The sequence below is a fragment of the Girardinichthys multiradiatus genome, chromosome 13, assembly GCF_021462225.1.
Source record: "Girardinichthys multiradiatus isolate DD_20200921_A chromosome 13, DD_fGirMul_XY1, whole genome shotgun sequence".
Classification (NCBI taxonomy): Eukaryota; Metazoa; Chordata; class Actinopteri; order Cyprinodontiformes; family Goodeidae; genus Girardinichthys; species Girardinichthys multiradiatus.
In genome coordinates this window covers 38,287,207-38,302,994 of record NC_061806.1, presented here as the reverse complement: position 1 = coordinate 38,302,994, position 15,788 = coordinate 38,287,207, and the positions used below count along the sequence as shown (strand labels likewise).

Genomic DNA, 15,788 nt, shown 5'->3' with positions numbered 1-15,788 from the left:
CCCTAATCTCCAAGATGATAAAAACTCGAGAAGAAGTTAGTGGAGAGATTTGTGCTGCTCTCACTTATCAGTCGGTTTAACCATTAATGCAGCTTTATATGATTACCAATTCTCATAAACTGTGGTTTTTATTTTGTCAACCATTTTTTTTGCCTCTTTCTTATTATGAAAGTCATTAGATGTGTCCTTATCACTGTAAAGCTGCATGAAAGCAAACTGATAAAAAAAAATAGATTTAAAGCATAACTTATTTAAATGTCTTGGTCTGAAGTCAAAGAGAAAGAGACCATCGCACCCTAATGGTAATGCACCTCCAGCTGGAGAGCTGGAAAAAGAGGACGATCACCTTGCAGGACCTGAGCTTCAAAGGACTGGGAGGTCAGTAAAGTACTTTTCATTGCACAAGATTCATGTCTGGGTATTTTTTACTGAAATAACTTCAGCAAATAAACAAAACATAGTACATGTTGGTGCATGCCAATAAGATAATTTATAATTTATGGCTCTCCTGATTTAATTTTCATGGTCATTTTCATGTACAGTTAAGCCAATCCAATAGAAAGCCATTGTAAGGAACTAAAGATTAGGTTGATGGCAAGGAGGCCTTTCAATCTCAAAGACCTGTAAAATGATAAATGATCAAATTTACTAGTGAAAGAAAACTGCTCAGTAATTATAAGCAGGATTTAGTTGCTGTACTGTTAATAAAGGATTTTTCCGTGAATACTGACAACCCCCCTGCTGAGGGTCCTGGAGGGTTCATGGGAATTCACCCAACCAGTCTACATGTGCTTTGTAGACTTGGAGAAGGTGTTCCACTTTGTCCCTCGGGGAATCTTGTTGGGGGTACTCCGGCAGTATGGGGTACCAGGCCCTTTGAAACGGGCTGTTAGGTCCCTGTACGACTGGTGTCAGAGCTTGGTCCACATTGCCGGCAGTAAGTCGGACTCATTTCCGGTGAGGGTTGGATTCCGCTAAGGTTGCCGTTTGTCACCGATTCTGTTCATAACTTTTATGGTCAAGGTGTTGAGGGGATCCGTTCTGGTGGCCGTAGGACTGCGTCTCTGCTTTTTTTTCGTGATCTACAGCTCTCACTGGAGCAGTTCGCAGCCGAGTGTGAAGCGGCCGGGAAGAGAATCAGTGCCTCCAAGTCTGAGGCCGTGGTCTTGAGCCGGAAGCTCTCGATTTAACAGTCGATCTACGTTCCTACCCTCATCTATGATCATGAGCTTTGGATCATGACCGAAAGAACAAGATCACGGAAACAAGCGGCGGAAATGAGTTTCCTCCGCAGGGTGTCTGGGCTCTTCCTTAGAGATAGGGTGAGAAGCTCGGACATCCAGGAGGGACTCAGAGTAGAGCCGCTGCTTCTCCACGTCGAGAGGAGCCAGTTGAGGTGGCTTGGGCATCTGGTTAGGATGCCTCCTGGACGCCTCCCTGGTGACATGTTCTGGGCACGTCTCACCGGGAGGAAAACCCAGGACACGCTGGAGGGTCTATGTTTCTTGGCTGGCCTGGGAACGCCTTGGGATTCCCCCAGACGAGCTGGTCCAAGTGGCTCAGGAGAGGGAAGTCTGGGTCTCTCTGTTTAGGCTGCTGCCCACGTGACCCAACCCCAGATAAGCGGAAGACAGTGGATGGATGGATGGATGGATGGATGGATGGATGGATGGATGGATGGATGGATGGATGGATGGATGGATGGATGGATGGATGGATGGATGGATGGATGGATGGATGGATGGATGGATGGATGGATGGATGGATGGATGGATGGATGGATGGATGGATGGATGGATGGATGGATGGATGGATGGATGGATGGATGGATGGATGGATGGAAGTGACTTAAAAAAACTATTCAGTCTGAGAAACAGTGTTTCCAATCTGATACAGGGAAAAATACCCCTTTCTTTCAAATTCTTTTTCTTATATCAGTAAATGAATAATGTTACATTTTTGGACTTCTAACGGTAAACTAAACAAAGATTGTGATTAATTAATCGTTTAAATTTTATTTACCATTCTCTTCCAGTTGCCATTTCATGACTTTTGAAAATCAATAAAATGTTTCCCTACTTAAATTTAAATATGTTCTCCTGTTTTACAGCTTATATTTACACCCCAGGGAAATATAAAGTAATTTTTTACTAATAAAGGATTACTAGGCACTATGATGAACTTAATAAGAAATAACAAATACATACATAATGCTTCAGTTAGATTTATTTCTAGGGGATTGTTAGAGGAGCCAAAAACAGTGGAAACAGTGATTTTTAATACAATTCTTCCCTAACATGGGATTGTTTTTCTCACTGAACAAATTTGCTTAAATTAAAGGGTTTATTCCCTAAATACATTACACAAATAGATTAGATATTAATTAAAACTAAGTTTTTAATAATGTAATCTGTTTCTGTATCACAGATCGTACTTGTTAAAAACATTTCCTTTGATGGTAAGAGTTGTAAATTCAACAGCATTTTGTGACTAAACAGATACAAAGCTGCACACTGTGTAACTCTGACATTTATGGATCACTGATTCAGAATCTCCAGAGCCACACGGCAAAAAGAAGGTGTTTGTTTGGAAACCTCACACGCATATCCACATCAGGAGGCATTGTATTATTTACAGAATTACTCTGCTTCTCATCACTACTATAAAAGGATATTGCCATATAGGAGCTATGGTAGAAAAGCTGAGTGAAACTGAGTGCAGTAAGCTAAGGTAAAGAGAAATGTGTTGCTCTATTAAAACATCAGGGGATGTGAAGGTAACGTATAGAAGTTGTTCCAGAGGTCTGCAGGTACTGAAATGAAAAAAGGACCTCTCAGCAGAACTAAGAAGCACAAACAGAAATGGAATATGGACTGTTATCATCTGGATTTAACTCTATTTAAATTACAATTATCAATGTAAGTCCAACTATGAAAAAACGCTATCAATTAAATGTATTAAGAACTGCTCTGTAAGAGCAACATTTCACACAACTATCCCAGAGATATGTGTCTTTATGATTTTTATGGGACACTTAGATAGAATAAATTCAGTTATTACCCACTCTACCTGTCATCTGGACACTTGTGAAGAAATTGGAAAGACTGTAAAGCATGAAATGTTAATCTAAAAGCACGAAACTCTCCTTAGGCTATAAAATACATTTTAAAAGCCCCCCTTTTGATTAAAGATGATATATTGCAGTGTAACTGGGAAATTCTAAATACAGTCTGCATGTCTCCACTTCCAGGATTTTTGGAGGTTTGGTCCTGGATGTGAAGCGGAAAGCGCCCTTCTACTGGAGTGACATTAAGGATTCGCTCAATCTTCAGTGTCTAGCGTCTGTCCTTTTTCTCTACTGCGCCTGCATGTCCCCTGTGATCACATTTGGAGGTCTTCTTGGAGAGGCGACGAAAGGAAACATAGTGAGTCACAAAGCGAGTAACTTAGAAGTCTGTTTTTTAAACGGAACCCGGTGAGAAGGAAACGGTGATCTTTCGGGCTTAGGATGTTAAACGTGGAGGCAAATCGACTTAATTCTAGAGTCTGAACTTTAGTGCCGCCTTTCTCTACTAATTTGATATGTGGTTCAATCTGTGTTTATTGGGTGCGGTGGAAAGAACACTGCTGTTAGGCCCCCTTTACTCCTGATTAAAACCAAACCACAACACTGAAAATCTACTGTACAAAAATGTGGTTAGTCTCTACAGGGTTTTGAGAGGTCTTCTGGGCTGCATCAAAACGTATTAAATACCATATCTTGGTCCCGGGGGCTGCCTGGTCATCAAATAATTTGAAGCCAAGGCTTTTAGCTCATTACACTCACACCAGGCAGGCAGGGGCCAAATTATTTTATATAATGAAGGGCTCTAGACCAGCTTTTTGTTCTAATTGCACTGGTACGTCTAACTTTTTTCTTAGGTGCACCAGCATGAAAGTTAGGTGCACCCACCCACACAGCAGCAAGACAGAATAAAAAAGCTGCACATCTAAGAGGATAGTTTTAAAACTGATTCATAAAAACAGAAATATTAAATTTGACGACTATGTAGTAATTGTGCATGCGTGGGTTCTCACCAGGTACTCCGGCTTCCTCCCACAGTCTAAAGACATGCCTGTTAGGTTAATTGGTAACTCTAAATTGCCCTTAGGTGTATGAATGAGTGTGTGCGTGGTTGTTTGTGTGTTGCCCTGCGATGGACTGGTGACCTGTCCAGGGTGAACCCCACCTCTCGCCCATAGACTACTGGAGATAGGCACCAGCTCCCCCGTGACCCACTGTGGAATAAGCGGTAGAAAATGACTGACTGACTGTAGTAATTGTAGTACTTCATAGTTGACAAATTTATTAATATTATTATTTATAATTTATTCGAAGTTTGGCAACAGTGCTTCACTCTGTGCTACTGGTAAATTACTAGCGGATAAATTGGACTGAAATCAAAGTTCCAGTGAAATGGGACTGGTGGGGTGTTCCAGGAAATTTCCAACCCCCCAAGGAGAAACATTTGATTTTATGTTGAGAAAATATAGGCCCGGAAGCATTTCATGCATTACTGATTGGATTAAATTCTCAGTTTTTCCTGCTGGAGGTTCATTTACTTATACATTTTTATTCTCTTTAAATTATTTGTGTTGTTAATTATTTAATTACCTTTATACCACTGTAATGTACGTTTCCTATTATGTCTCTTTTTTGTTTTTCATGTACAGCACTTTGAATTGTCTTGCTACTGAAATGTGCTATATAAATAAACTTGCCTTACCTAGTAAAGAGAGTTAATGAAACAGCAAACAAACATGTATAACTGACAAGATTCAGATTAATTTATTAAAAGCTTATCAGAATCAGGTTTATTGCCAAGTTTGTACAAACACAGGAGGAATCTGACTCCGGTACACTTTGCTCTCAATAAAAAGAATATCTTTTTAAATGTACATATATACACAATTGACTTTACAATGGAATATAATGTGAGATCAGTCTAAGTATGCATGGTGTGGTTCTGGAGCTCTGACTGTCAAGAGAAACAGCCTAAGGGAAGAAACTGTCTTTGTGGTGGCTGGTTTTAGCAGACGGCGCTCTGTAGCACCGACCTGAAGGTAAAAGCCTGAACAGCTTGTGTGCAGGGTGTGCGGGGTCTGCAGAGATGTTAACTGCCCTTTTCTTGGCCCTAGACCTGTAAACGTCCTGGATAGAGGGAAGGTCAATCCTGATGATTCTCTCTGCAGACCTGATTGTTCGTTGCAGTCTGGACTTGTCCTGTTTTGTGGATGAGCCAAACCAGGCAGACTCATCACTGTCTTGGATCAGACCAATAACAGCGGAGTCACCTGCAAACGTCAGGGGTTCCATAGACGGGTCCGCTGAGGTGCTGTCATTTGTGTAGAGGGAGAAGAGGAGTGGGTAAATAACACACCCCTGGGGGGCGCCGGTGCCGATGGTTCTTGTGCGGGAGAAGATGCTCCCCAGCCTCACCTGCTGCTGCCGGTCCTTCAGGAAGCTGCTGATCCAATGACAGGGGAGGCCAGGACTTATACCTAGACTCAGAAACTTTCTGGGAAGATTTTCATAACATTAACTCAATAAAATTAACACAGATGTCAAAATTATCATGGGCTGACATCTCGTACTGAATATATAATACAGCTGAAACAAACTTCATAAAACACGGCAACAAAAAATATTTAAGGAACTGTACAAAACACAAGTCCATTAAATAAGAGTTCTGTCTAATGCTCCTCTCTCATCTCTGCTCACACCCTTCTCAGTTCAGGTGCAAAGGTGTTCCACCAAGGTAGGTATTCCCAACAGAATCTGTTTCGCCTGCGTCAGGAGTGCCAACTGGGCAGGAACAAATCCTGTTGGGGATACTTACAATGGTGCACTGATTATTGTAATGATTGCATGTCTCTGAAAAGCACAACGTGTTTCACTTCAGGGGCAGAAGTTTTGTAATTACGCAAACTTACTTGATACAAACATGGTGCACATTAGATTTTACTAAAGCAGGGCTGAAGACACTCTCACAGCTGCAGTTCACTGACTCTCCTTCAGCTCCAGCAGCATTTCAAGTGGGAGCTTTGTTTTTCATTTCTGGATTTTGCCAGTTTTTTACTGTGCCATGACCCTTGTTAAACTGTCTGGCGGTGCTCATGAACCACTGGGAGACTTTCAGAGTTGTGGAGAATCTTTTTTTTTTATTTTCCTTTGAACAGCTGGCCATACTGGTGCAACCTTAGATTTTTTTTGTCTCACCATTGAGAGATTAGGTCTCATGTGCGACCAAATTGGTTGCACTCTAGTGCCCTGTAATGCTCATTGTTCTGCAGTTGCCATGCATATTGCTTCAGTGCTGTGGCTCAACAAATGGCTGAAATGAACAACTCAATGAAGTAATCCACAATCCCTAGGCCAATAAATACAGTGCTATGTTCAGGCCCCTTGAACACAGAGATCGGTGTGCACTGGGTTTCCAGTGAAATCATGCCCACAGGTGCATAAAGTCACCTACACCAGTGCATATCTGGTTGTTTGAAGGAATGTGGGAGTTCTTCAGGATGCAGTTCAGATGCTAAATCTAGCTGTCATTCTGTCAAAAAGAAGTCCTTGCATTGTACTTGGGGATGAAGAGGAACAGCAGCTAATGGGGTTTCTAATCTGATTTTGCAACTAAAAACATAAAACACATAAAAAAGCATCATACTTTAGAACCTTGGTGTGATCAGCTCAGTGTGATCAGTGGAAATGACTAATTTTGCATTTTTTGCATGATTACTTCTGAATGCACTCGCCAAGATATGTGCGCAAGGTTCTGCACCAAGTTAATATTATTGCACACGAGCAGAAGGAAATAAAACTATTTGGGCACTACTAAGTAGCACCATGATCCACTTCACAATAAAATAAGAACTTTAGATTTGCTCCTATCTAGCTAGGTTTGAACAGTCATAGAGGTCCTAGAAACCATGGAGTGGCCTTACAAAAAAGGTTTTATTTTATAAAAACATTAGTAACGCAGGGTATCTTGCAGTTTATTTAGCTGGACTCTGTTCAGTACAATGTGGCTCCACCTCTCTTTCTGCCTCCCTTCCTTTTATCCAGATGTCCTTACTAGGCCAGTAACTGTTGGGACAGACAGTCTGTCGGCTGATGTGTGTAATGTGTCTGAGTAAACTCAGCAGGCCAAAAGCAACACAGAGATACAACTTTGGACAAGCCAACAGTGTGGAAACATTTCAACAGTATTGTCGAGGTTCTCAGAAGTAGCAGACGAATTATGTCTGATTGAAGCTCTCTTGTTTCTCCTCGGGATCTCCTTTGTACCTCCTTCCTTCTTTCCCAGTCCTCCCTTTTTTATTCCCTGACTCTATCCCTCTCCTCTGTCTCTGCAGAGTGCAATAGAGTCCCTGTTTGGAGCATCACTGACAGGAGTGTCGTACTCACTCTTCGCAGGACAGCCGCTTACAATTCTTGGCAGCACAGGGCCCGTTTTAGTGTTTGAAAAGATTCTCTTCAAGTTCTGCACGTAAGTTTGAGCACATATATTCGGAAAATGTGTTAATTTATTTAATGTTTAATGAATTTGTTCAACATCCAAGGTCTTGCTTTCTTTCTTTTCTAGTGATTATGGGCTGTCCTACCTGTCACTGCGGACCAGCATTGGACTGTGGACGGCGTTTCTGTGCCTTTTGCTGGTGGCCACAGATGCAAGCTCACTGGTCTGCTACATTACCCGCTTCACAGAGGAGGCCTTTGCAGCCCTCATCTGCATCATCTTCATCTACGAGGCCTTGGAGAAGCTCTTTCACCTTGGAGAATATTACCCCGTCAACATGCACAACAATTTAGACAATCTGACTTTTTACTCGTGGGTGATGTTATCTTCATAATGTTTTGCTGCTTGTAGACCTTCTACAGAATGTCCGAATGAATTTTCTGTCCAACTAAATCTTTCAATTCAGTTTCGGTTTATGTATTTAGTCATGTCAATGCAATTTATAAAACAAACCCGGTCCAATTTATGTTCAATTATAGAAAAATATGTTTTAAAATCAATAAAGTTTATACAGATTTAGCTCCATGCGCTTGAATGTAATCGCAGTTACATCTGAGTACAGTCAGATTCATTTGGCTGAGGTGGATGAGCAAGCTGTGTCAAAGTCATTAACTTTGCAATAATCCTTTCTCCTGAATAAGAATGTTCAGTGAAATGAAGGTGCTGTCTTACTGTTGGTTCTGATGTCCCCAGGTGTCAGTGCTCTCCACCAACCAATGCTTCTGATCAGCTCTTGCAGCGCTGGAACCAAACCGGATACGACAGTTCAGACTCTGTCCCATGGAGCAGCCTCAATGTTTCGGTGAGACTTGCTTTCAGCGACCTCTAGTGGGAAAATCAGCATTTACAGCCTCATACAGATCGTGATACATGTAAAGCAAAGATGGACAACTGTCCATATTTATACTTTATATACAGATATAAATGTACATATATTGTTTAATTTATTAACCTAACAAAAGTTGCATCTTTGACTGAAAAAGTTCAGCTGAGATCCAATAAGATGAGCTTTACACTACAGTGGTAAAAGTATATTCTAAAAAAAGACAAAAACAAATAAAGCAAAAAGAGCTGTTTCTGGGACATCTGGACCTCTATCTGTCTTAGTGGAAGTTTTTTTTATAACAGTGATTTTGAAGTAATTATATAACTTGGGAATTTTCTCACTCTAAACTATATGGCAGTTCCTGATGTGCACTATAATGCACAGGAGTCTAAAAGGGGTGCTGAATGTCTGACACGACACAGAACGCACACAGAAAAGGGGACAGACTGGACTCTGTGGGAATAGCATCATCATCTGGTTCTTTACATAACCAGTAACCATTTGGTGAAGCATTATAAGTGTTCTGTATTGAAACTTTGATTAAAAAAACACACCAATTAGGCATAAAATGATGAACACAAACAGGTGAAGCATATAACAGAATATCTCTTCATCATTTAGATTCGGCCATGTGGATGTTATTTGACATATATGACTGGTAGACAAGTGGTCACAATGCTATGCCTGTTTTTTTGCTTGTTATTAAAGTCAGGATCAGTAAAAAGAAAAAAAAAAACCAACAACATATTTTTATCACCACAGAACATTTTAGTGAAGGTTAGTTTTCTGAAACAAACAGATCAATTTCAGGAATATACAAAACTCTGTAGCATTTACAACAGGCTGATCTGTAGTGACATGACTCCAGGGATTTGCGCAGATGGGGTTCAGGAAGTGGATGGAAAATGTAGTAAGATGCATGCAGTTTCCCCCGAGTGTACAGAGGAAACACAAGAGGTGCTGGCATCCAAACAGCTGAGACCCAAGGACGAAGACTGTAATGACAAACATAACAGGCGCAGACACTCGACGCCAATACCCAGAGATCACAGCAACACCCATCCAAAACCAGTGAACAGGCATCTTATCTCAGCATCTTGTTTTTTCTTCTTCTACAGCTTAACATCCGATTCTTTTTAAGGAACACGTTAATTGTTGGGTACCAATATAGCTCTGGGTACCAGTACAACTGTCTCTACACAACTGTGTGTAGTATGTGTTGCAAATGTGTCCTTGAACTTTTTCAGATTTTGTCACATTAGAACATGTTATGGAACCAATTCAAAGTTGTGCATAACTGTAATGTCAAAGAATGATTTGCATGATTTTGTGTATTGTTTACAAACAATGATCTGAAAGGTAGAGTCTACCTGTATGTAATTTGAACTAAGTCCACATACAGCCGTTCTCTGAAGGCTTCAGTGATTTATTAGAGAACATTATTCAATAAACATCATGAAGATCAAGGTCCTACAGTCAGGGACAGAGACAAATCTGTTGACAGGAAATCTATTTTTGATGCACTAATGTGCTCTTTATGAAAGAGTGGCCTTAAAACAACATTTGGTCAAAGAAAGTCATTTTAACAAGTATTTTTAAAAATGTCTTATGCTATGTAAGGAACTTCGCAACTGTAGAAGGTGCTCTGGCGCATGCCACCTTGAACACACAATCCCCACTTTGAGACATAGTGTTGGCAGCATTATGCTGTGGGGATGATTTATGTGCAGCAGGAAGGGGGAAGCTGATCAGAATTGGCTGGAGCTAAATTCAGTGTAATCCTGGAAGAAGACCTGTTAGAGACTGAAAAATACTTAAAAATTAGGTGACTATTCACCTTCCAGAAGGATGGCCCAAAGCTAACAGTCTGACCATGTACATGTTTAAACTATTCCATTGTAGCTGTAAGTGCCGACCTCAATTTAGAATCTGTGGTAAGACTTGAAAACTGCTGCTTACAAGATCCTCTCCATCCTATCTAACCAAGATTGAACAATATTTTTAAAAATTGGCAGAAATTTTCACTTTAGATGTAAAAGGGAGTAAAACCATGTATCCATTTCCTTCCAATTTGTTGTTATGCTCAACTTTGTGTTGGTCTATGTTATTAAATCTCAGTAAATAAATCTGTTTGTTGCATTGCACAATGTAAAAGCATTCATGGGATATAAACACTTTTGCTAAAGGCTGAACATAACTCAGAGAAAACCTGAAATATGAGAGCGTCCTAAAAGAAGGGGAAAGTATTGGCTTGTTTAGGAGCCAGAAATTATTTTAGGTCAGTAAGTTGTGAGTTGTGCTGTTAAAAAACTCCTTCAGTGAAACCCCAGATGTTTTAGATAATATTTTTACACATTATCAAGTTATTAACATAATAACTTAAAGTATATTAAACCCTACCTGAACTACATTTTGAAGATATAAAGGTATCCCTACAACTATTATAGCACCCTCCTTACAACAATAATTGTTTTCTCCTTTTTCTATAGATGTGTAAACTGCTCCACGGGGAATTTATGGGTCCTGCCTGTGGTCACCATGGTCCTTACATCCCAGATGTTCTTTTCTGGTCCATTATCCTCTTCTTCACAACCTTCTTCTTATCTTCGTTCCTCAAGCAGTTTAAGACGGAGAGATACTTCCCCACCATAGTGAGATGTTTGTTTTTGTATCTCCTGTCCTTATATGGCACTGCAAAAAACATGTTATTTCTTTTAAATGTCTCTGCTGTTCGGCTATATTCAATAAATTAGAATATAAGTTTCCATGAGGCTCCTTTGTCAGATCAAAAATACATTTAAAAAATAAAAAGTAAGGAAGTCATTTTTTTATACAAAGTACTTCACAGTAAAAATACAGTTTTTATAACAAGCCTATTTTTCATTGAGCCCACATATCTGTATTAAAAATGTTTATTAGCCTGGTGTAATATTCTGATCCTAAATGTCCTGTTTTCATTAGCTGTAAGCGGAAAATCATCATAAAGGCTTGAAAACATAACTATTTCTGCAATTAATCTGTATAATGTTTTTCACTTAGTGAATTGAGTTACTGAAATAAATAAGCTTTTCAATAATATTCTAGTTTATTGAACATGACTGTATATGATCCTAATAAATAGAAAGTACAGATACGAAGAAAGGGTTCTGTTGTACCTCCGGGTACATACTGGTGAGGGTGGTTTTCATGTTCTGTAAATGTTTACATCTCATCAGTCATTATTTTGCTTCAGCAGAAAGAACAGCATCCTCCCACACAGCAACATCTAGCCTAATATCACTTGGTGTGGGCAGATGTTGGCATTGTGTGATTTTCTTTTTTAACAGAACTATAATTATTACTTTTGTGTGTTTGCAGAAAGAGTGTGCAAGACATGAAGTGGCTTGAATGTATACTTTGTAATGAAATGACCCCTTGTTCATCTGCGTGTGTGTTTTCTCTTATAGGTACGTTCCACTATCAGTGATTTTGCTGTGTTTATAACCATCATGGTCATGGTGGCGGTGGATTATCTGATGGGGATCCCGAGTCCTAAACTGCACGTTCCTGATCGCTTTGAGGTTCACATATATTCCTGTTTTGGGCATTACTGTGTTTGTATAATATGTATGGAAAATATTATACGTCATTTGCCTTGTGAATTAAAATGAAGCCATAATCTTTTCCTGTAGCCAACATCAAAGCACAGAGGCTGGCTAATTGACCCATTAGGAGAAAACCCCTGGTGGACACTGCTGGTGGCAGCAGTTCCTGCTTTACTCTGCACCATCCTCATCTTTATGGACCAACAGATAACCGCAGTCATCATCAATCGCAAGGAGCACAAGCTGAAGGTCAGACCTAACTCAGTAGAGGAAGCGTCTTGCTATAAGCACATTTACATCTAGTTTAAACAAACAATGTGGCTGTGCTGCAAGAATCTAGAGTATTGCAAACCTGAATGCTCTAGACTCTAAAATAAGCCAATGATGCATGCCCCAGAGACTGATATACACTCACTTTCTTTTGCAATTCTTCATATAACTTTACTGCTAGATGGTAGGTTTGTCTGATGCTTATGGAAAGCCTAGTTAATTATCTATACTACCGGTACATGCCTTGGAAAAATGTTTCTACCTAGTGATATTTTTTACATTTTGTCAATGTGTTTATTAGAAATGTATGTGATAGAGTAAAATAAGTATTGCAAAATTGTGGCGGACCACATTTTGCTGGAATTACACCTGCAAGCATATTTGTCAAAAAGTAACATTTTGGTCTCATCCGACCAGAACGTCCCCTCCAACATATTTGGTGTATCCCCTAAATGGTTTCAGTGGGACGTATCCTGCTTACTGTTAACAATACCGTTCTAACAGGAAACAGGATATAATGTTTTAATAAAACTGAAAAAAAATGGTTTATAAATTAAAACTGAAACTGTTATTGTGCATTTGTATTCAGCCATCTTTACTCCTAAATAAAATGTGTATAGTGTAACCATTTTCCTGCATTCAGCAGTAAAACAATCCTGAACAAAAGGGGCCAGAAATACAGGTTAGCTGAAAGCATATAATCATGTGTCAGGATGGCCTAGTCAAAGTGTAGAGCTCATGCCAATTGAGAGTCTATGGCAAGCCTTTTGCAAGGCATTGTTTTTACAGTTAATGTGCTTCTGTTGAGAAACCTCTATAGTCCCTTTCTTTCAAAACAATCGACACGTGAACATTATCTATTTTACTTTACCTGTCTGATTCTTCAACATCGTTTTTCCTTTAATAATTATTAGTAATTATATTCAAGCCAAAACTGTTTATTTTAGAAAAATGCTTCAAAATAGTAATTAACATATTTATTTAACATAATAATAAATGAAACTTTTTTAAAGCTTTATTTTGAAGTATTGAATATTCTTAAAGAAATTTGAGCCGCCAGATTTTTCTCTCTATCTCTGTTCTGAGAGAACCTTCTTCCATCATTGGGCTTATTTTGGACTCTGTTTTCCTGAGTGTTAAATGACATTTTCCTTTCTTCCCCTACAGAAAGGTTGTGGCTACCACCTGGATCTGCTGATAGTGGCAATAATGCTGGGGGTGTGCTCCATTATGGGCTTGCCATGGTTTGTGGCTGCGACTGTCCTGTCCATCTCCCATGTTAACAGCCTGAAGGTGGAGTCCGGCTGCTCCGCGCCGGGAGAACAGCCCAGGTTTCTGGGCATTCGGGAACAGCGAGTCACTGGATTCATGATTTTTACCCTCATGGGCTGCTCTGTTTTTATGACCTCAGTGCTGAAGGTGAGATCGGTGGAACAATGTTTTATTTCACTGCATATGAAGGTAATAAGATGTAACTAATATTATGGACGTTTTTTAAAGTTGTTGACATGAAACAAGTTTTTTTATTTTTCTGTAAGTTTATTAATTCATGAGATTTGCTTGCTACAGTTTATTCCCATGCCTGTTCTGTATGGAGTCTTTCTATACATGGGTGCCTCTTCCCTCAAAGGTATTCAGGTAAGACTCCAGTCTTTTATTAAAGAGATGTGAGCCGTTAAAACCCTTAATAGCAGTTAGTTTAAAATCCTTGAACATTTTTGTGTGCCTGTGTCCTTTAGAATGACAGTTTCTCTTGTCTTAATCACAGCCTTTACCAGTGCTTCGTCTTTTTCCTCTTAGTTCTTTGACAGAATCAAACTGTTTGGCATGCCTGCGAAGCACCAGTCTGATCTGATCTACCTGCGCTACGTGCCGCTGTGGAAGGTCCATGTGTTCACCTTAGTGCAGCTCACCTGTTTGGTGTTACTTTGGGTAATAAAGGCCTCTGCAGCTGCTGTCGTATTTCCTATGATGGTAAATATTTGATCTCATCTAGACTCAACATCTTAAACAGTTAGACCCTAACTAAAACTTTTTTGTGTAAATTATATTCAATTCTAATATAACAAATCATTCATTCTTATTTAATATTTTTAGTCAAATAATTATTTTCAATATTTAGGATGTTCTCACTAGAATACATTACATTTTTTTAAATTTTAGGTGGTTTTGGTTTTATTTTGTGTCACAGAAATGATTTATACTTTGATGCATATTCTCTGTTTCCAGGTTTTGGCTCTTGTGTTTATCCGAAAGCTTCTAGACTTTATGTTTACAAAGAGAGAGTTGAGCTGGCTGGATGACCTGATGCCAGAAAGCAAGAAGAAGACAGAGGACGACAAGAAAAAGAAAGCACAAGAAAAGCTGGTGAATTCATTTTTGTTGTTGTTTTCTGGAGGAGGTTATTATTCCAATTTGTTTCAAAATATAAAGAATGATTTTTCAAAATGTTCATGCTGAGTTTTCTGTTGCTATGAAATATTTAACAATGTGCTAAACTATTGTGCAGTTTGAACTGGTCACCAACTAATTTAGTCGTTTAGATTATGCAGCCTTAATTATTTTCAGACTTTCTTTTGTTATGAAGCATAAGGCCTGTTGCATTAAGACAATATTAATATAACTGCACAGACTCTTAAACCATGTGATCTTAGATTTTAACCAACCAAAATAACAAGAGACAAATGTCTCTTGGTTGGCAGGTTGACGCCGTCTCTTTAAGCATAAAACAACAGCTTCTAGCAACTGTTGGTTTGAGGTAAATGATTAAAATACTGCTTGCTTCAGGAGGAGGAATCCAGACTGGAGGAAGAGGAGGAGTGCAAACTGAAGGTCTGCTTTGACGGCTCAAACCAGCTGACCATCCCAGTGAACTCTTTCTCAGGGAGGTGAGTGTTGCTCTCTCTAGAAGGACCTTCTCATAATTAAAAGCTTTGCGTTGAGGCATGAATTTTATTATGATCTACTTACAGTGGATCAAAAATGTCAAGTGTTTGTGACATTAAAGAGATCAAACAGTGATAAAGCATTTAAAGATTTTATTTTCACCTTTTATGTGACGTGTATCCTGTACAATTTAATGAAAACTAACACATTTGTTAAGGAGGGAATAAAAAAGAAGTGATAATGTGGTTTATAAGTGTGCACACCTTTACTTTCTTAAAATATTATTTATTTGTTTTCAGTATGCATCTTTAGGTTCACATATGTCATCAATCCACATGAATCAGATCAATTTGAAGTAAACTTGAGCTTTCCTAATGAGGCTGTGCTGGCATTTCCTCATTTGCTGACTTGACTTGTTCCATAGATAGCAGAAAGTTGATTTCATCAGACAATATTATCGGTAAGGAAGAGGATACGAAACATTGTATTGTAATTTGAGAAAATTGCTAAAAACACAAAATATAAACTAGTCATTGAGGCTCCCAGGTTGCTGACAGCAACAATGAAGAAGCTGCAGAAACGTCTGAGGAAAACGTTCGTTCTGTTTGTGACAGAAGGTTTATTCTCACAAAAAATATAGAGGCCTGGAAACAATCTTCTAAA

At 39.2% G+C, this 15,788-nt stretch overlaps 1 protein-coding gene across 10 annotated transcripts in view; it reads left to right on the top strand.

The window, feature by feature from the left end:
• Positions 1-15,788, top strand: part of LOC124879938 (sodium bicarbonate cotransporter 3-like) — a 65,049-nt gene that overhangs the window by 41,584 nt on the left and 7,677 nt on the right. For all 10 annotated transcript variants that reach the window (XM_047384786.1, XM_047384792.1, XM_047384791.1 and 7 more), the window contains 13 exons: positions 272-378; positions 3,251-3,425; positions 7,396-7,529; positions 7,626-7,871; positions 8,253-8,361; positions 10,875-11,036; positions 11,832-11,945; positions 12,057-12,218; positions 13,407-13,658; positions 13,809-13,877; positions 14,040-14,213; positions 14,469-14,606; positions 15,027-15,127. In XM_047384786.1, the coding sequence (XP_047240742.1) occupies positions 272-378; positions 3,251-3,425; positions 7,396-7,529; positions 7,626-7,871; positions 8,253-8,361; positions 10,875-11,036; positions 11,832-11,945; positions 12,057-12,218; positions 13,407-13,658; positions 13,809-13,877; positions 14,040-14,213; positions 14,469-14,606; positions 15,027-15,127 (1,943 nt within the window). The remainder of the gene's footprint in view (positions 1-271; positions 379-3,250; positions 3,426-7,395; positions 7,530-7,625; positions 7,872-8,252; positions 8,362-10,874; positions 11,037-11,831; positions 11,946-12,056; positions 12,219-13,406; positions 13,659-13,808; positions 13,878-14,039; positions 14,214-14,468; positions 14,607-15,026; positions 15,128-15,788) is intronic.